Consider the following 21,197-nt stretch of genomic DNA (forward strand, 5'->3'; position numbering starts at 1 on the left):
GAGTACCTCAGCCCTGCTCTTTAGGATGATTCCTGATTTGGGAACTTAAGACAATGAAAGAAGCAAGGTGAAAAAGATGAGTGTTGGACAGTTGAAACAATACAGCTTGTATCCTCCAAACAGGAGCTAGCAAAGAAATGGTCTGATACTGAGACAGCTGAACCAAGGAATAACTATGAGAAGACAGAGGGATCAGCAAATATCAGGATGCCTAGAGGAAAAGAAGAAATGCTGGGGAATGAGAGAGGAGGACCACCCAGATGTGAGAAGAAAGGGATGAGATAAGAATCTGTGATCTGATTACCTCAGTGCCTTGCAGGGCAGGTGAGTTGAGAGTAACCTGCACGAGAGAGACTGTTTTATGCCCCAGGACCTTTCCTTCCAAGATCTGCAGCTTCAAGGCACTGAAGTCATCCATACGTCCAATCATGTGATGCCCATGCTTGTTGGCAAATGAACCATCAGGAGCATCCCCCTCCATTATGGAATCGGTCTCCTTTCCATGGGATCCATTGAAACCCAACTCTGAAAAACACAACAGAGCGCAAGTCAAAGATCATCTCTCTGTAATCACTTGATGATTTAGTTTAAGAGACCAAAAGACTAAGAGGGAAAGGGAATGGTATCTGGAAAGATAATCTCTGGGAAATGTCCAGGCCTGGGAGAAGTGAGTTGAAGCAATTTATTCCAGTCTTGGTGACATCTTCTTTTCCCATTTCATATAGTGATATCAGATAGTCAGATATATTAATAATTGGTGCATAAAAGCAATGAAAGAAAAATAATTATAATAAACATTTTGGGGACAGAAAAAAGAACCTTGATTAATTTATGTTTTCGTACAATAGAGGGACCATGTTGAATGCTTATTAGAAAGCTAATATTGGAATCCAAAAGACCAGGTAAAATCCTGCTTCTGATACATAATAGGGTTGTAACCCTAGACAAGTATTGTAAATTCTTCTTGCCTGAAACAACTCTCCAGGAATTACAGACAAATTGCTGATCTGCACTGATGAAGGAAGTTTCTACATTAATGGATTTAGTGGTCCAGACTGGAAAAAAATTAGAAAAATGTGCAGGGGTAGAGTACTTCTGTTGCTACTGAAGAGGAGGCATAGAAAGGAAACCAAACTGTAATGGTGGAAAATCCTTAACAGGGGTACCAATGACAGACATCAAAGCATAAGAATAAACCACAGTGGAAGCAATCTGCACACAGATAATCACCCTGAGACTACATCCATACCATTCCCAACAGTTATCACAATTCTCTTCAGCTGTCATATTTATACCTTTTGTCCTCTGGAAGGGTGAGGATCCTAGGTCAAGAGGACTGGATGTGGCTGTGGAGTATCCTGAAGATGGAACATCCATACCAATATTCAGAACTAGAGGAGAGGAGAGTGAATCTGCACCAGAAAGGCAACCATAGTCTTCAGCATTTACAGAAAGTGCTTGACCAAGCATCTGAAAATGTAGTCTTTGCCTCCTAAACCAGTAGAATTCAATAATTACACATTCCATAGACACATGTGTGCATCTGTGTGTGTTGGCAGGGTGGAGGGAAGAGGAGGCAGAGATAGAGAGACAGAGAAAAAAACCAGAAAGACAGAGATAGAGAGAGATATCTAGACATGGAGACAGAGAGAAGCATTCAGAGCAAATCCATCCTATTGAAAGTGAGCCTTAATTGTCTTTGGGTAGGCCTAGAACCCAGAAAAGATTTTGGGATCAGCACACACACACACACACACACACACACACACACACACATTCTCTCTCTCTCTCTCCTTCTCTCTCTCTCTCTCTCTCTCTCTCTCTCTCTCTCTCTCTCTCTCATATGTATATATATACACATAGACATGAGTAAGTGCAGGTGTGTGTACGTTTATCTCCCTACTCGATTTTAATAAAAAACTGCTTTATGAATTATGGGCCTGTCAGACTCTTGTGAAATATCTTCTAGAGGAATCCTGAGACTAGTGGAGGAGACTGGAATCTAATTATTCTTTTCTTTAAAAATAAAGTTTTCTCATTTTAAAAGCATTCTGTAGAAAAACAATCTCAAGACCAAGATGTAGGGAATGAAAGCCCATTCCACTCACGCAAACTGGGATAAAAACATAGCATGTGAAGGGTATTAATATATACATACATACATATGTGTGTATTGTATAGGAATGACTGAAAAAGAAGAATGGGGGAAAAGTGATTGGAAATGGGAGACTGATGGAGGCCTTTTGGAGGCAGAGCATGGAAGAAGGATCTTCAGAGAGATATAATAGAATGATCAAACAGCAATTTGCTGGCTTTGAAATACATTGAAGCCTAGTCTCCTACAAAGGCTCTTTGTGATATGTGAGCTGAAGCAGAAATAAGAAAGATTTCCTGGCAGTCAAGGAAAGGGGGAATGAGTGCACAGGAGATGAGAAGGGAGAATCTAACGTGACAATTACCTTGTCTTGCCTGGAGAAAAACACACAACATTCAGGGGAATCAGGGAACAGATTGTCTGAGAGGTGAGATCCTGACTGTCCTGGAAAGACAGGGACAGGCATGGAAAAGTGTAGCAAATGAAGAACGTTACCTAGGAAAAGTTGGAATGAAATATTATAGTCAGCAGCAGAGAATTTTGAGAGGAGTGTTACCTTTATAATAAAAAGGCTGGGCTCCTGGCCTCCATGAGCAGCTCTAGGGTTTATTAAACAGCACTTCCCTTTAAAGGCAGTGAACTTGAGTATAATGAGGGTGGTCAGGCCCCATCCTATTCCATTCTGACTGGAGCAGATCCTGCTGAAGCTTACATGGGGCAGAGCTGGGCTCTCCAGACACTTTCAAGGACATATGTGCTCAGTGCTGAAGAATTTCAAAGCAATCTGCATGAAGCCATCAGGAGGGGAGGAGCTGTGTCAAAGCTGAGATACTGGAGAGTAGACCTTAAAAGAAGTAACTCCATGGTCTGGAATTTACTTTCTCCCTACTTATTAAACTTGTGGAAACTCTATGAAAGCTCACTCCCCCTTGGACTATTTGGTGGGGAGAAAGTGGCTATGATAGTTGCTTAGATATGGCAAACCTGAGCCTGTGCCCCAGTCTTCTGGCTGATATTTCTTTTTCTTTCTTTCCTGAGCCTGGGTGATTGAACAGTAACCATGAGGTGGTCATTTTTCATTTTAGAAACAACCTTATGACATAGGAATCTAGGGTTTCATGGACCCCTCAGATGGAACTAACTCCTAGCAAAGGAATTTCTATATTTACACTCTTCTCAGCAAAGATGCCTACTGCCAGAAGAGAGAACCAAGCTATGTCCTATTTGGACAAAAGATATGGACTTTGAGGGAATTGTTTGGAGAGTGCAGTGTCAGAGTGAAGATACAATAGCTAATCGACAACTCTAAATAAAGAATTGTGCAGGGCTCACTAGGCACACATGGCTCACAATGGTTCAAGTGAGAGAGAAAGGAAGGATTCCTCCCAAGGTCTTTACTTCAAAAATTTTCACTCCAAGAGGCAACCTTAAGGATCAAGATTTCCAAATGGTTTTTTTTTTGGTGGACCTTTATGGTCAAAAGCAAACAGTGAAATCTAGATATCTGAAGTTTAATTAAATAATTAAATTCAAGTAGCTTTTCTGGAGCATGAATTCTGTGAAATGAATGTACAGTGTCAAGATATGAAGGATATCTAGAGCAGTTAAAGTCATTGCCCATTTCATCATGGAATTTATTATCCAGTAGGGGAGGAAGGATAAGGCATAAACTCAAATGAATATAAAATAGAGTATAAAAAAGAACCAGAGTAGAATACCAGACTTCAAAGGAGGGAGAACTTACTTTCTATTTGGTAACCAGAAAATATTTCATGAAAGAAAGGAGAGCTTTATATCCTGTAGGAGACAGAAACTTTACAAACTTTTTAATAAATCCCTGTCCTCAAAGAGTCTGCATTACAGAAAAAAGTGTCTTATTAATATGCAAATAAACAAACAAAAAATAAAGAATACAGTGCTTTTTAAAAAAATGTTTAAATATAAACTCTTGGGATTTATAGGTTATGGATTCTGATTTTGACTTTTGTCAATGTATGCTTATGAGTTTTTTATGTTTTAGAAAGCATTTCTTTTGTAGAAATGGAAATAAATTGCTGTCCTGTACCTTATCTACCTTGGACATTGAATATCTTTCTCCCTCCTTTGGCCTATACCCTTGATATAAGTAAAATATTAACCTTAAGGTGATTTACCCAAAGGGCTCTGGTTTAGGGGACACAGAGAGTCAAAGGAAAAAAGAACATGACTCCCCCTCTTTAGAGGCCAGATTTCCCTCAGGACAGACCTTGGAATATGCATAAGCCCAGAGTTGAGGAACTCCTTATAGAATGGGCCCAATTCCTCCAGAAAAGCAAATGCTCTGCTGTTTTATAGGAAAATGAAGATGGTTATGAAGAGAAACCAAGAGGTTGAACAGTCACACCATTTCTTTGGCCATGCAAATCTCATGTAAGCCTGCACTGAAGTCCAAAGAATCTCCATGTTTTTTCTGGATCCCAGCTTAGTTGATGACTCTGGGCAACCAGAAGGCCCTCTCTTGTTTGTTTAAAATGACCTCCCTGGAAAGGTCCCACTTGTACAAAAATATTTCTACCATCTCTTTGTGGTGTTGGAGAATTGGAAATCAAGGGTATGCCCATCAACTGGGAAATGGCTGAACAAGTTGTGGTCTATGATTGTGATCTAATGCTATCATGCTATAAGAAATGATGAATAGGTAGATATCAGAAAAACCTAGAGGGACTTACATGAACTGATGCAAATTGAAATAAGCAGACCAGAAGAATATTTTACAATGAAACAGCAATGTTGTATGATGATTGATTGTGAATGACTTAGCTATTCTCAGTAATGTGAAGATCCAAGACAATTCCAAGGCACTCATGATGAAAAATGCTACCTCCCTCTGGAGAAAGAACTGATGGAGTCTCAATGCAGAGAAAAACTTACATTTTATCATTTTACAACTTTATCATTTTGATTTTTTCATACTTTTATTTTTGGTCTGTTTTCTGTCACAGAATGGTTAATAAAGAAATGTTTTGCATGACAGCACATATAGAACCTACATCAAATTGCTTATTGCCTCAGGGTGGGGGAAGGAGAAGGGAGGGAGAGAACTGGGAAATCAAAATTTTAAAACATGAATGTTAAAATTTGTTTTCATGTGGAAATCAGAAAAATTTGAAAGATTTAAATTACCTCCCTGGCAAAAGAAAACCATTTAGCACTCAGCATAGATTTATCCTTCTCCCATCTACATTTAAATCAGAACCTGAAACCCTGGTGCAGTGAGAAAGACTATGAATTTCAAATCATTGTTGTTCAGTCAGTTGCACTTGTGTCTGATGACCCTATTTGGGATGTTCTTGCAAAGATACTAGAGTAGTTTGCCATTTTCTTCTCCAGCTCTTTTTGCAGATGACAAAATTTAGCTAAACAGGGTTAAGTGACTCACCCACAGTCCCACAACTGTTCCTTGACCCTTTCTGAAGCCACACTGGCTCTCAGGTATATGCCCATCTTCCAGGTGAAGGATCAGCCTATTAAGAATGACTCTAGCAATAATTTTGTCAGCAATGACTAAGAGGAAGATACCCCTGTGATTGTAGCAGGACAATCTATTCCTTTTACCCTTAGAGACATGGACAGTGGAGGCATCCTTGAACTCCTGAGGCATAATCTTCTCTTGTCATATAACCTGGAAAATTTCAGACAGCTTTTGTATGAGCAATGGTCCCCCTACCTTGTAAATCTCAGCTGGAACAGATCAGCTAAGGAGGGATTGACTTCAACCTGAGGTAAATATTTAGCTTGGAAAGTATAAGTCTATAATCAGTCCAGCACTCTGCACCACACATTGCCTTTGTCACTCTCACACCTTGTCTGTCTCTTCTCCTTACAATCACAAAATCTATTAGATGCCAGTGTTTGCTGTGAGGGTGCATACATGAAGTTTTATTGTGTTTAGGTAAATTTCAACATGTACCATACAAATTCCATCTCTTTTGCTTGTTGTTCTTATCTATCAGTTACTCCAAATCTTACCCTCTCCATACCAAGCTCATCTCATCATCCCTTCAATACACCTTCTCTAACTTCTTGTTTTTATTTTCTCCTTCTATTAAAAGGGAATAAAATTAAGTGATGCTTAAACACACTTCTTTCATTAAGTTCCTTCTTCAATCCATCTTCACTTTTTTTAAATGCAAACTCGTTATTTCTTTCATACAGGGAACTCCCAATAGGAATATACCACCACCAATGCCAATCTGTAACTTACATTTAACACAAGCGCTCAAGGTCCCATAGTTTGTAAATGTTAACAGGATTGGAACTCAGACCTCCCTGACTTCACCACATCACAAAATAGATAGGATTATTTAGGGGAGAATCATATGTATAAATTGAGCCTCAAAGGAAACTTAGAATTTCAATAGGCAGAGGTGGGCAGGGAATGCCCATCAGGCACAGGGACATTCCATTACAAAGGCAGAGATGGGAGATGGAGTGTCATGTGTGAGGAAGTATAAGAATACACATACAATACTGTATCATATTAATATTGTTTCAACTAAAGCTCATATATCATTATAACGTGAAATACTGTCAAGTCTTCCTTAACCTTATATTTAAGAAATTAAATTTTTTAACCCAAATCTGAAGTTTTAACTTATCCTCATTAAAGAACTTTTAATCCAGCCCCCATCTGCTATGGCATACTGTCCCTTTTAAACATCTTGTTAGTGACCCTTAAGTCTTTTTAATATTTTATTTTCCCCACAATTACACGGTAAAACAATTTTTAAAATTTAAAGAGACAGTTTGGAGTTCCAAATTCGATCCTGTACTCAGTCCCTCCCTGAGACAGTAAACAATCAGATTCCATATTCAATTTTGTCTTGTTGAAAGTCATGGACATTTTATTTGCCCAATGAAAGTTAGTCTTGGTTTAGAAACCCCACCACCTCTACAGAAAACACATTCTACTGTAATTTGGAAATATTATATTGTCCATATGATGGATGGAGAAGACTCCCCCAGCTTTTCTGGGCTCTGGACAAAAGTACAAAGCAGGTGTTAACAAGAAAGATGAGCTGTAGGATTTGGGCTACAGGGTTGGATGTCTGCAACATGAGTATCTGAAATCTGCTCATTGTGAAACTAAGAATCCAGAAGTATTCTTCTACTTGAAGGCAATGCAAGTGGATTTCTTCAAAATCCAGTCTATAACTTGGGCATTTCAATAATTCACCCTGAATTTGTCTTAAGTAACATGGCTGGATAAGGTTGAACTGTGTTGTCTTGCTGTCAAGGCTGACTAGACATGAGCCCAATCACAACCTAGACAGCTCGTTTCGGCGATTTGTGTCTGAAAATATCTCTCCTCTTTTCCCCCCAACCCCAACTCCCCTTTCATGGTATTTTCCAGGAAGGAATGCTGTATCTCTGTGCAAGATGGAGTTCTCAGGAATAGAGCTGGGGCAGGAGACAGATGGAGACTAAATAACTTACCCTTCAGCATCTCCTTGGAATTCTGGTACAGGGTTAGGTAGACCTGCAGCTCTGACTGCAGGGACTGGAGGACTCTCTGGTTCTCCTCACCCTGTTGCTGGAAGAGGATGATTTTGTGCTGGAGCCTACCAGGAAAAAGAGCAGGGCTTAGTCATAATTGGGATTCCACAGGGCAACAGAACCATTAGGACAACATCACTGTGAGCTAGTGATACTCTCTAGAGCAGGTGCCTTAGATTAGGGTAAGACAAAAAGAGAATAGCTACCATGAAGTCTGTCAGTGTTAGAGCAAGAAACATGCACTACATATCACTGAGGGGATTAATAGGCCCTCAGTAGAATTCTAGGTATTGGCACAAGAGCACTGGATGGAGTACTGGACCTAGAATCCCAAAAGACTTGAGTTCAAATCCTGCCTCAGATACCTCATAACTGCGTGACCCTGAAAAAGTCACAGAACCTCTGTTTGCTTCAGTTTCCTCACTCATAAAATGGGGAGAATAATAGCACTTACCTCTCACAGTTGTTATGAGAAACCGAGAAAAAAATGGTAAAGCTCTTGGCACAGCGCCTGGCCCACAGTAAGTGCTATATAAATGTTAGCAATCGTCATGATCATCATCATCATGATCATCATCATTTTTATCTAGTTGAATCTTCACAACTATCCTGGGAAATAGGATATGAAGGAAAGTGAGATTTACTGAAGTTAAATGGCTTGGCCAGGGTCACATCGCTAATAAACATCTGAGGTAAAATTTGAACTCAGATCTGTCTGACTCTAGGTCACTCTAAGCCTCCTATCTACAGTGCCACCCTGTTCCCGATTTGTTGTTCAGTCATGTCTAACACTTTCTGACCCCATTTGGAGTGTTCTTGGCAAAGGTACTGGAGTGGTTTGCCATTTCCTTCTCCAGTTCATTTTACAGATGAGGAAACTGAGGTTTAAGTGACTTGCCCTGGGGGTCACAAAGCTAGCAAGTGTCTGAGGTCAGATTTCAACTCAGGTCCTCCTGACTCCAGGACCAGTGTTCTATCCACTGTGCCACTAACCAGCTGTCACTAGTCATACATGGAAAGAAAAGGAATTCTCTAGGGAGGGATTCTCTTGCATTTAAGGCAGGGATCTACTGGTAAATGTTTAATTGCCTGAAAAAAATGTACACCACAGACTTTCAAGTTTCATATGCATCATTAACATTTTTTCTGTAACGTCCTTAAATCTACACTGGGATTTTTTAAAGTTTTCCACCCATGAACCCAAGTTTTAGCAGTATTGTTGGCATTTTGTGGCCTGATGGTACGTATAGTGCAAAGGGCGCATGCTTTATGTTCAGAACCAAGGCTATACTGAAGCATTGCCAAAAACACCCCAGATCCATTATGAATTTGATTTTTAAGTAATTTTTGGTTGCTGCAGGTTCAGAAACCTTGTGCTGTTCGAAATTTTTCAAGACTCTATGTGGGGTTGAAAACCATAGTTGAAGAAGTGCTGCTCTAGACCATGAAGAAAATACTATATCAAGCCTTGATATGTAGTGTCTGCTGATTTCTGAGGGGTAAATACTCACCCTGAAGATTGACCATCTGGCTCCCTGACATCCTGATGGCTTCCAGCACTCTACTGACTTAGGGCTTGTTACAAGGGTAGTTGAGATCAGAGGCAGAGAAAGAAACTCTATCTCCTAATGGGCCATCTCACCAGTCTTTGCAGAAGGTATGAGACAGAGGGCTGCCCTGCTCCAAGACAGCCTGGTTCACCTGTTGTTTTACTCCTGGAGGGAGAGCTGCTCCTCTCAGAACTGCAGAATCACCTGCTGCCTGTCCTTCAGGTTCTCAGCCATCTGCCACTGCTCAGCCTTCTGTATCTCCAGTGTGGCCTTCAGCTCTTGGAGTCTGGTTTGGGAGGCCAGCAGAGCCTCCATCACATGCTCCAGCTCCCTAGAATGCTCTGATGGGGCAGAGAAGACAGACATATTTGGGTTTCTGAGGCACCAAGGTGCCTAGACCCCTTGGAGACTCGCAAAACCCACCAAAGAAGATTACAGTTCCACCACAAGAGACTTGCCAAACTGAGAGAAGGGGAAGGTGGAAGGAGAGACCCTAAGTCTGCAGATGACTATCAGGAGTGGGAAAATAGTGGACTCTACCACAGGGCCAATGGACACTATTTTCGTAATCTTAAGTCACAGTTTGTGACTTAAAAACAAAGGAGCAACTGGGCACTCAACAGCCTCCTGAAACGGAAAAGCTACACCTGCTTCTCGCTGGCAAAATTTTCTATACAACATGCTTGAGAACACACACTGAAAACGCTTGTAGTGAATATGATGCTTTGTTCAGTTGTCTCAGTTATGTCTGACTCTTGGTGACCCCATTTGGGTTTTCTTAGTAAAGATAAGTTTCTTAGCAAAGATGAATGGAGTGGTTTGTCATTTCCTTCTCCAACTCATTTGACAGATGAGGAAACTGAGTCAAACAGGGATTAAGTGACTTGCCTGGAGTCACACAGTGAATAAATATCTGAGGCCAAATTTGAACTCAGGGCTTCCTAATGTAATAGACTCTCAATATAACATTCAATGCAGCTGCTACATGAAGCCAGATAATAATGATACGACTAATTTATATTAATAAACATACTTAGGCATCATCACATTTGAGGGAGCTGGGTAACCTGATGGGTAGAGAGTTGGATTTCAGGGTCATGAAGATCTGAATTCAAATCCCACCTCACTGAACTGCTTTCAGTCTCAATTTCATCTGTAAATCAAAGGGTAGTCATGAGTACTAAGAGATATGATAACTTCCCATTTATGATGGGTATTGTATTTCTAGCCTTCTCAATGGGTGCATGAGGAGTAGAGAGAGGAAGAAAATTTAGAACTGAAAGTCATTTTTTAATTTGAATTTTTAAAAATGGTAAAAGAGAAATAATAAAGGATCTTTTAACAGACCTTTAAGTGCTACATAAATGTGAGCTATTATTAAATACTGGATAAAACCACACTAAGGGTTAGGTAGAGCAAGTCATAATTATCTTACTTTGGCAGATGAAAATAAAAATCTAAGGGTGATAGAGAGAGAAAATTCTCTGTGTCATATAAGTAGGGAATGACAAAATAAGGACTCAAACCCAAGTATTCTATTGCTGTCTCTTTGTTCTTTCCATCATGCCTTTCCCTAAGGCAGCTTGACCAGGGCTATGGCACCTAGAACATTCACTTCTATGCCCTCCCTGAACCCATGGATGCTCTCTCATGGAAGAAGCAGTCCACATCCAATGCCACTCTGAGAATTCTGAGTATCATAAAGCAATAGAAGCAGCTTCAAGGATTCCCCCACAGACAGAAGAGACCATTATCTGGGGTATTCCCCTCTTACCTTGGGAGAGGTGCTTCAGCTCAGTCTGCAGGTTTTCCTTTTGTGCCAGGAGGATTCTGATCTCGTTGCCCAGCTGGGACACAGACTCCAGACTTAGCATGTGAATGCTAGAGGAGGAGCCTGTTACAGGAATGAGGCATTGGACACCTCAGTTGAGTTATGTACACACAGCATCTGTATTGATTTACTGACGGGCTTATTCCTGATCCCCAGTGGTTCCAACCCATCACAGCCAAAGTCCACCCCAATTCCACTTTCTATTTTTACAGGGTATTGGTCTGGTAGATTTAGGGAATTCTGTAAACCAAATATACCTAGAATTTTAGGGAGGCATTGCAGGAAGCTTCTCATACTATCCCTGAGGATGGGATGGAGAGGGGTGGGATAGATGAAAGTACAGGTAGATGGATTTCAAATGGATTGAATGACTGGACCAAAGCAGAGAGATACATATTAACCTGAAAGGAATTCTCTGGGAGAGTGCTTGATGGGCCTGCCCTTGGCTTTGGGGCATTCACTATTTTTCCATATGACCTGGATTGCCATTGGAGTAATAAATGGTGTCTTTACCTCATTTGCAGAAAGTTCCAAGATAAGAGAGACTGGGAACATTTTGGATGATATAGTCAGGTCAGGATTCAAGGGAAGGGAAGAGAACCACCATTTGTGATCATATACGGTGTGCTTGGCACACACCAAGAGTTTACATCTACTGACTCCTTTGATCTTCACCACAATCCTAGGAAATAGGTGCTGATTATGAAAGACTAGAATGATAATTCAAAATCTAATCCAATCAAATTTTTAGAGATGAATGTAAGGTCTTACTTTTAGTCATAAAAAAAAAAAATCAATAGGATAGAGGAGTTATGACCAGACAAGTAAATACAGCAAACAGCTGGGGAATTTTGGAGAGCTACAAGCTTAGTATGAATCAGTGATATGATATGACAGCTAAAAAAAGCTAATGTGATTTTTTTCATTCCTCAGTGAGATTATATGACCATTCAAAGAAGGTGGATCTAATAACATATGTAGAAAAAAAAAGAGATGGAGTGGGTGTCATGAACTTGCCCATATTGAAGTGGATAAGTAGATAATTGCTCATACTATGATTTGTCATGAATGGGAAGCCCATTGAGTTGACTTTCATCCAAATGTTTTGCACAGGCACTGGAAATGAACAATAAACTGGCCTATTATTGAATGTGAGGCAAAGACAACGCTGGTTCACCTTTTTTTTTTTTCCTTCTTTTTGGGGGGAGGAAATCAGAGTTAAGTGACTTGCCCAGAGTCACACAGTTAAAAAGTTTCTGAGGCCAGATTTGAATTTTGGTTCCCCTGACTCCAGGACCAGTGTTCTATTTACTGCACTATCTAGCTGGACCGTGGTTCACTGTTTGAGAAGCTGCAGCGAGCTTTCCATGATCCTTAGCTGTGGATCTCAGGAGGCACTGAAGCTCTGATTTCCCGATTTCTATGATGTAAAGGCTCACACTGTAGATTGAACAATTGGCTCTCTTATACAAGCTGACTCCAGCTCACTCTGACATAGAAGGGATTGGGACAATACAGAGATGTAATATAAAGAAAGATTACAGCAGGGAAATAGCAGGTGATGAGTCATGAGAAAGATGAAGGTCAGGGAGATGGCTGATGGTGGGAGGGAGGTCATCTTACAACACACCTCTACTGCCCCACCAAGAGACCTTTAGTAAAGTGGAAAGAATAGAATGAAGAAGAGTAATAATGATAATAATGATAATAAAAATAATACAAAGGAAACAAACCAAAAACACTCCTTGGAGGTTCAAAGACCTGAACTTGGTTGCTGACTCTCTAAATAAAATAATTAATAACAAGTCAGGAGTCTTGGGTTTTATTCTGGGGTCTTTCACTTATTGGGAATATGACTTTATAAAGTTCACCTAGCCTTTTAGAGCTCCAAGCTTCTTCACCTATCAAATAAGGAGGGGTCTGAAAAAGATGATTTCTGGTCCTTTCCACCTTTATGATTCTGTCAAGGAAGAGCTGTAAGGAATGTAAAGATTTGTGCAGATATCACTGAACATCTTCATCAGGAAAAAATCCTAAAAAGACAAATTTTGTACCTTACTCCCTACAAATCAAGCATTGTACTGCTTCAACTATAAGAAAGACCCAGAATTTGAATGGGACTGAGCTGATTTGAATTTTTCTTTCCAACAGCCCTCGTGGTAAAGGACAGTCTGTCCTCCAGCTATTTGCTAAGGAGGTAATTAATACAGATAGGTTCCTCAAGATTTTCATGGAGCTTCCAGGTCTCACTAAGATGTTCCTCTAACAAATCAGCCTCCCTGGTTGTTCCATCAGGATACAGAAATAGAAATTGGGAGGGAACTTGAGAGGGAAATGAAGGACAGTCTGGGTGCCTGTCAGTCAGTCAGTCAGTCAGTCAAGATGGATTTATTAAGTACTGACTGTATGCTAAGAACCTGTCCATAGTAAGTCTTGGGTTTCAGGCAATTTTCAATACCCATCACCCTCCTTCTGTCATGGTGCTACCACTCCCACAAAGCGTAAGACAACCAAGTTGAATTATCTCTAGGGATTGAGGTGCATGGAAGAAGCAATTAGACACAGGCAAGAATGGAGGAAACAATTAAAAAAGGGTCCTGGGTGCTTGTCAAGAAACCTGCAGAAAACTTTTAGTCCATTTCCTGATCTGAAGGCAAGGTTTCCTGTTTGAGAACAACAAAGGGACCACATATCCCCTAACATTTATATGATAAATATCTATTGAATAAATTGAATTTTTCTAGTTATTTCAATGAGAGTATAGATGTCATGATTATCAAATTTGCAGATAGGTACAAATTTCCCAGATAAATTGTGGCCTTTACCAGTTTCCAAGGTGTAAATACTTGCATTAGGTGAAAAGTGAAATGCTCACATTGAAAATCTAATAAGTGATAGAGATGGCTTCTGCTAAAGAATGGGAAGGGCTGACAATTCCAGCTAAGAGAAGTGGAATCCAAAATTCTCCAGAGGTTGAGACAAGGACTAAATCCAAAAAAAAGCCAACTTAGCCAAGACAAATGTAAAGTGTGGCACTTGTGTTACAAAAACTTAGAGCACACATAAGGCAGAGGGAATTATTCTGGCTAGCAAATGGTGTGAGTGGAAAAGTCGAGGGGGGGAGGGGTGAAGACTGTGAATGTATTGCAAGATCACAAGGAGGGAATATATGTAACTTAGGCTGTTTAGTATTGAGAAAGAGGAAGATGGTGGTTTGATTATGAGTTACCCTGATCAGAGCAAATCTAGAGTTTTGTGTTCAGCAATGTCCTCCAGAGGAAGACAATCAGTATGGTGACAGTATTTAAAAGTGTGCCTTAGGAGTATCAGCAGAAGGGACTGAGGCTAAGTAGCCCAGAGGTGAGAAGATGGAGTTGGGGAGGATTACTAAAGGATGGCCACTGTCTTCAAATATTGAAAGTACTCTCCTACAGAAAATGGATTAGACTTAATCTGTTGGAACCTGGATGGCAGAATTACATGGGAGTTACAAGGAGACATATTTGGCCTCCATGTATAGGAATTAAACTGCTTAGTAGTTGATCTGAAGTAGAATTGCTGATTTTGGAAGTAGTGACTTACCCCTCACTGGAGGCCTTTGGCCAGAGGCTAGATGATCACCTCCTGGAATTTTATAATTTATACTCTTAGGGGAAGTTTCACTATGAGGTTCTAAGATTTGTGAATGAAATATTTTGCTGCTGGTGATTCATTTCATTGTTTTCTAACTCTTTGTGATCCCCATTTGTGGTTTTATGGCAGAGATATTAGAGTAGTTTGCCATTTCCTTCTTTAGTTCATTCAAAACAAAAAGGAGCTGAGGCAAACAGGGTGAAGTGACTTACCCAGGGTCACTCAGTAAGTAAATGTCTGAGGCCAGATTTGAACTCAGGAAGGTGAGTCTTCTTGACTGCAAGCCCAGTGTTTTTTGCACAGTGCCACCTAGCTGCCCCAACTGTGTGCATCTTTGGGAGTATTGGGCAGAGGAGGTATGAATAGAATTTATACTTACCTATTGAACAACTTAAGCCAAGATTTCACCCAATAAGGAAAGCCTAGTACTTCCACTTATGAAGAAAAAAGAGAGGATTATGGAAAGATGGCAGAAGAGTTTAGAAAATTCCAAGATTGCCATATTTGTTGCACAAACAAGACAAATGGTGTCTCTGAATGAACACAGAGCAGCCAAAAGAGACATAGGTAGTATGGTGTTTGTCTTGAAACAATTGGAGAAGATCCAAAGAAAGATCCCTGGAGGTTCTGAGGAGTGAAGTATAAACACCTCCAGGCTACCTCCTCTGAACAAACAACAAGTCCTGGGAGCAGCTGGGCTGGGAGGTACCCTCACTTTCAGTAACAGGAATTTTCACCTCCTGGACAAAGTGGAGAGTTGGATTGGGGCTTGGGAGGAAGGAGAAATTAAGGAGGTCCCTGCTGACAAGAAATGCCAGGTCCAGCTGTGTGGATGAGATGAAATCTTGGGCAAGAAGGAAACAGTACACACCAAGTGAGTACAGAAGCAGTGAGGCAGGGATGCTGGTGCCTGTGGACACTTACAGGAGATCTGAGTCCTTGATCTTCATTCCATGACATAGGGGAGAACTGAGGGTTATAGCCACTGCAAGGTAATCAGGGAGCAAGAGCATTTCCAGCATAGTGTGCTTGGGGATCCTACTTGTGGCTTGGAGGGGGAAAGGAATAGGGAGGTTGGGTTCTGGGCAAAGCTCAAAAAATTACAGTCAGAAGGATCTGAAGGCTACAGGTAACATTCACCAAACCTCAGTATTACAGGTGATTCTAATACAAGGTGCTAATTTTTTTTAAAAAATGAGGAGTGAAAGGAGAAAGAATCCAACCATAGACAGTTACTATGGAAACAGAAAAGACCAGGGTTAATGTTCAGAGTAGGATACTGAAGCAAAGAGTAACATCAAATGAATAATTGCCCAAAAATCCTTCATAGAAGAACTCAAAAAGACTTCAAAAATCAAAAAGAGAAATTGGAATAAAACTAAAAAAAGAAATTAGAACAATCCAATAAAAACAAGATTATGAAAAGAGGGTCAACCAACTGGAAAAAGGAGATCCAGAATCTTAAGAAATTAGAATTGGAAATTAGAATTAGAATTAAATTAAATTAGAATTAAAAATTAGAATTGGGCAAAGGGAAGCCAACGAAGTTATAACACACCAAAAAAATATTAAAACAAAATATTAGGAAGGAAAAAAAACAGAAGAGAATGTGAAACATCTCATTAAACAATGCAACTGATCTGGAGAATAGATCAAGAAGATAAAACAAGAATAATCAGATTATCTTAAAGCTATGATTTAAAAAAAAGAAGAATCTTGATACAATAAAAAAAAAATAAAGAAAATTATTAATGCTTCAAGGATTAGTTCCAGAAGGAAAACTTAAGTAGAAAAAATTCATCGATCACCACATGAAACAGATCAAAGCAGGAAAACCTACAGAAATATCATAGCCAAATACAGAAATCCCCAAGTTAAGGAGAAAATACTATGAACAACAAGGAAAAAAAACCTTCCAAATGTGGTAGAGCCACAATTAGAATAGCACAAGACTTAGTATCAGCTACACTAAAAGACTGCATGTCTTGGAACACTATATATCAAAGAGCAAAAGAACTGAGGTTGTGGCTGAAAATATCATACCCAGCAAGGGTTAATATAATTGTGAGTAAATAAAATGATATTCAATGAATTGACAAACTTTCAGGATTTTGTTGCAAAAAGAACAGTACTTAATAAAAAAACTGACACACAAAATCCAAGGTAAACATTGAAGAATAAATTACGAGAGACTCAATAAGGACAGATTCTTCACTTCTAACACAAGGAAAAGTAAGCTATATGTCTGAAATTTTTGTTAGTAATTGGGTAGTTCAACAGAAAGATCATGATAAACGTGAGTAGGATGTGATTTGAAAAAGCAAAATGGTATGTGGTAAAAAAGACTAATTATCTTATATAAATGAGATGGAAGAAGAAGAATTGATACAGAGGACTGAGATGTGGGAGCAGGGCTGGTAGTTCTAGAACCTTGCTCTCCTTAGGAACGGGTTAAAGAGGGAACAAACATATATATCTAGAAGGCTATATTCAGAAAGAAATAAGAGGATAAAGGTATACAGAGTAGGGAGAGCACAAGGGAGGGATTCTTAGAGGGAACCCTACTCATATCACATCTGGGTAAAAGAGAGAACAATATATCCATTTGGAAGGGTATAACAGTCTTCTAAATTTATAAAGAAAATAGGTGGGTATGGAAAGGTATGTAGATGAACAGGAATGGGATAAGGAGGGAATGACAGAAACATTTTCAAGGATATAAAAGTCTTCCAAATTCAGACAGAAACAAGAGGGGAAGGGGATAGGGTCTGGGGAGAGGATAAGGGAGGGATTCGTGAAGGGCGGTAGGGTGAGGAACAGAAGGGCAAAAGAGCAGGTAGTAGGAAAGCAGAAGAGTGAGGAGGGATAAAAGTAAGGATAGTGAGGAAAATAAACAAGTAATTATATTCTAGAATGTGAATGGGGTGAATTCACCCATAAAATGGAAACACCAGATTAAAAATTTTAATTCAAAAATATGTCACTTTCAAGAAAGGCTATAAAAATGAGAGATTTACACATACATAACATATAAGTCAGGAGTAGACATTATTATGTAAAAGCAGAAAGCAGAGGTTGTAGTCATGATCTTAGACAAACTTAAAGCTAAAACAAAATTAATTAAAAGACCAAAAAGTAGAAACTATACTATGTGTCAGAAATATTAATCAAAATTGTTTCAAACTATTGAAAATAAACAGGCAGTATAAAGTTGGAATACTGCTGTGGTACAGGAAATGATGAGCTAGTGTATTTAGAAAAGTGTGGAATGACTTGGACTTATAAAAAAGATGCTATCCACCTTCAGAGAAACAGAGCACAAGTGGAAATAAGCATAGTGTGTAGTTTACCTATATGTCTACGAATATAAATATATGTGTATATATATATATATATATATATATATATATATATATATGATTACAGATACCTGTGCATATATACGTGTGTGTATGTATATATGTGTGTATATAAATGTGTATTTGTGTGTGTGTATACACATATACACACAAATATAGACATATACATCTATATGAAATGTCCACACTCAATTGTGCCATCTGGGGAGTGGGGGTTTGGAAGGAGGAAAAAAATAAATTAAAAAGTATACAGTAGAAAACAAAAGAACACCTAGTAGGAAGCAAAGAACATATGGATAGCTCTGAAAATAATGTGTAGGATTTACTACACATGTTTTCTTGAAATGGACATTTATTGCTTTATATTGAATGTTTTTATAAGTTCTACTGTATAAATGGCAAATTTTCTTTTCTTATTTTATCTTTAAATTTAAAAGAAAATCGGGGAGGAGCCAAGATGGTGGAGTAGAAAGATACACATATGCTAGCTCCTAACCCACAGCCCATAAAATACCTGTAAAGAAGAACTCCCAACAAAGTCTGGAGCAGCAGAAGCCACAGAACAACAGAGTGGAGGAGATTTCTGTTCCAGAGAGACCTGAAAAACCATCACGAAAGGTTTGTCGTGCACCGGACATGGAGCGGAGCCCAGCCTTGCCTTGCCTGCGCAGCACCGAGGGGAGCAGATCCAAACAGGCTTCAGGGACAGAATCTCCAGTGGCAGCGCAGGTCCCTCCACCCACAGGCGCCAAAGGTCAGTGAGAGGGTCTTTTCATCTCTCTAAGAGGGGTGCAGGGTGTCCCCATGACTCAGGCCCCCTCAGGAGACAGCAGCGGAGGCAGCAGTGGACAGGGGCTCCAAAGCAGGCAGGAGCCCAGATCCATTGTTGAAGGTCTCCTCCTAAACCCCCTGAGGGAACTGAGCCCTGTGTGGCGGCCCTGCCCCCACCTGAGCACCTGAACTTAATCTCACACTGAATAGCAGCCCCACCCCAAAACCCTGAGGCTGAGAAGCAGCATTTGAATCTCAGCCTCCAAGTGCTATCTGGACAGAACTGCAGGCGAGGTGGGTGTGGAGAGGAAACTGAGAGGTCAAGTAACTGGCTGGGAAAATGCCCAGAAAAGGGGGAAAAAAATAAGACCAAAGGAGATTACTTTCTTGGGAAACAGGTGTCTCCCCCAATCCCTTCAAATGAGGAAGAACAAGGCATACTGTCAGAGGAAGTCAAGGGCCCTCCCTCCAAAGGGGACTTAAACTTGGCTCAGGCAATAGAAGACCTTAAAAAAACAAGTTAGCAGCTTACTAAAGGAGAACCAAAAAAATGCTGAGGAAAATAGCAGCTTTAAAAAGAGGCTAACTCAATTGGAAAAGGAGGTCCAAAAAGCCAATGAGGAGAAGGAGGTTTTAAAAAGCAGAATTAGCCAAATGGAGGGGAAGGTTCAAAAGCTTACTGAACAAAATAATTCATTGAAAGAGAGAAATGAGTCCAGAGAAAAGAATGACTATGAGTTAAACCAAGAAGTTAGTAAACAAAACCAAAAATTTAAAAAAATAAAAGATGAGGTGAAAGAATTCATTGGAGAAACAGCTGACCTGGAGAATAGATCCAGGAGAAATAATGGAAAAATTACTGGACTACTTGAAAGCCATGATCAAAAAAAGAGCCTAGACACTATCTTCCATGAAATTATCAAGGAAAACTGCCCTGATGTTATAGAATCAGAGGGCAAAATGGATATTGAAAAAATTCATCGCTCACCCCCTGAAAGAAACCCGAACAGAGAAACTTCTAGGAATTTTGTGGCCAAATTTCAGAGTTTCCCAATCAAGGAGAAAATACTACAAGCAGCTAGAAAGAAACAATATGAGTACTGTGGAAATACAATCAGAATAACACAGGATCTGGCAGTTTCAACATTAAATGATCGAAGGACTTGGAGTAGGATATTTCAGAAGTCAAGGGAACTGGGATTGAAGCCAAGAATCACCTACCCAGCAAATCTGAATATAATACTTCAAGGGAAAAAATGGACATTCAGTAATATAGACAAATTTGAAGATTTCATGTTGAGGAAAAGACCAGATCTGTATTTAAAAATTTGACTTCCCAAGACAAGAATCAAGAGAAACATGAAAAGGTAAACAGGGGGGAAAAAAAGAAAAATCATAAAAGACTCTCTAAAGTTGAACTGTTTACCTTACTACATGGAAAGAAAATATTTTTAACTCTTGAATCTTTTCTCAGTATTTGGGTAGTTGGAGAGATTGTACACACACACTCACACACATACACATAGATAGATACAGAGTACAGGGTGTGTTACATCAGAAGAGATGATATCCACATACACACACACAGAAATAAAAATAAAATAAAATAAAATAAAAATTAAGGGGTGAAGGAGGAAAATTCTGGGAAGAGAAAGGGAGTAATGAAACAGAGCAGGCTATAACTCATAAAAGAGATAAGAAAAATCTTATTCAATAAAGGAGATAAGGGAGAAGGTGGGGGGGAATAAAGCTACTCTCCCCACATGTGGCTGAAGGAAGGAATAACATGCTCACTAAATTTGATATGAAAATTTATATCACACCACAGGAAAATAGGAGAGGAGGTGACAAGTGGGGTGAGGGGAATGTTAGAAGGGAGGGCAAATGGCAGAAGGGAGTCACTAGAAATAAACACTTTCAAGAAGGGACAAGGTCAATTGTAGGGGGGGAAAATAAGGGAGATAGGGTAGGTCAAAGGGCAATATAATTAGTATTACATAACATGATTATTATGGAAGTCTTTTGCAAAACAACACATGTTTAGTCTATATTGAATTGCTTCCCTTCTTAGTGGAGCTGGGGAGGGAGAGAAGTTGGAATTCAAAGTAGTAGAATGAATGTTGAGAATTTTTATTGCATATAATCAGGAAACAAGAATTACAGGGATAGGGGTATGGAAATTCATCTTGCCCTGCAAGAAAAGAGAAAAGATGTGGATAGGACAGGGGTGAGGTGTGATAGAGGGGAGAGTGCATTAAGAGAAAGAGTAATCAGAATGCAAGCTATTAGGAAGTGGGGCAAGGGGGATGATGGGGAGAAAAATTGGTCATGTTCAAAGTGAGGTAAAAGCAATTAGTATTAAAACAACAGACTGAATTAATTACTGAGAATAAATCAATGACATCTTTAGTTTGGAGAAAGAA

The 21,197-nt window shown here is 39.6% G+C and overlaps 1 protein-coding gene across 18 annotated transcripts in view; it reads right to left on the reverse strand.

Moving 5' to 3' along the window:
* Positions 1–21,197, reverse strand: part of LOC140527550 (myomegalin-like) — an 80,919-nt gene that overhangs the window by 11,811 nt on the left and 47,911 nt on the right. For 14 of the 18 annotated variants that reach the window (XR_011974830.1, XR_011974839.1, XR_011974837.1 and 11 more), the window contains 6 exons: positions 18,518–18,601; positions 10,955–11,074; positions 10,214–10,333; positions 9,142–9,521; positions 1,296–7,695; positions 305–525 (listed from right to left, as the gene is read on the reverse strand). Coding sequence is in view for 7 of the 18 variants with exons in the window: in XM_072644568.1 (XP_072500669.1) it covers positions 305–525; positions 1,296–1,527 (453 nt within the window). In the remaining 11 variants the exon portion in view is untranslated. Of the gene's footprint in view, positions 1–304; positions 526–1,295; positions 7,696–9,141; positions 9,522–10,213; positions 10,334–10,954; positions 11,675–18,517; positions 19,284–21,197 lie in introns of those variants that run through there. The other 4 variants (XM_072644567.1, XM_072644566.1, XM_072644569.1 and 1 more) reach the window with 4 other exon arrangements.

Source organism: Notamacropus eugenii, chromosome 2 (assembly GCF_028372415.1).
Source record: "Notamacropus eugenii isolate mMacEug1 chromosome 2, mMacEug1.pri_v2, whole genome shotgun sequence".
Taxonomy (NCBI): domain Eukaryota; kingdom Metazoa; phylum Chordata; class Mammalia; order Diprotodontia; family Macropodidae; genus Notamacropus; species Notamacropus eugenii.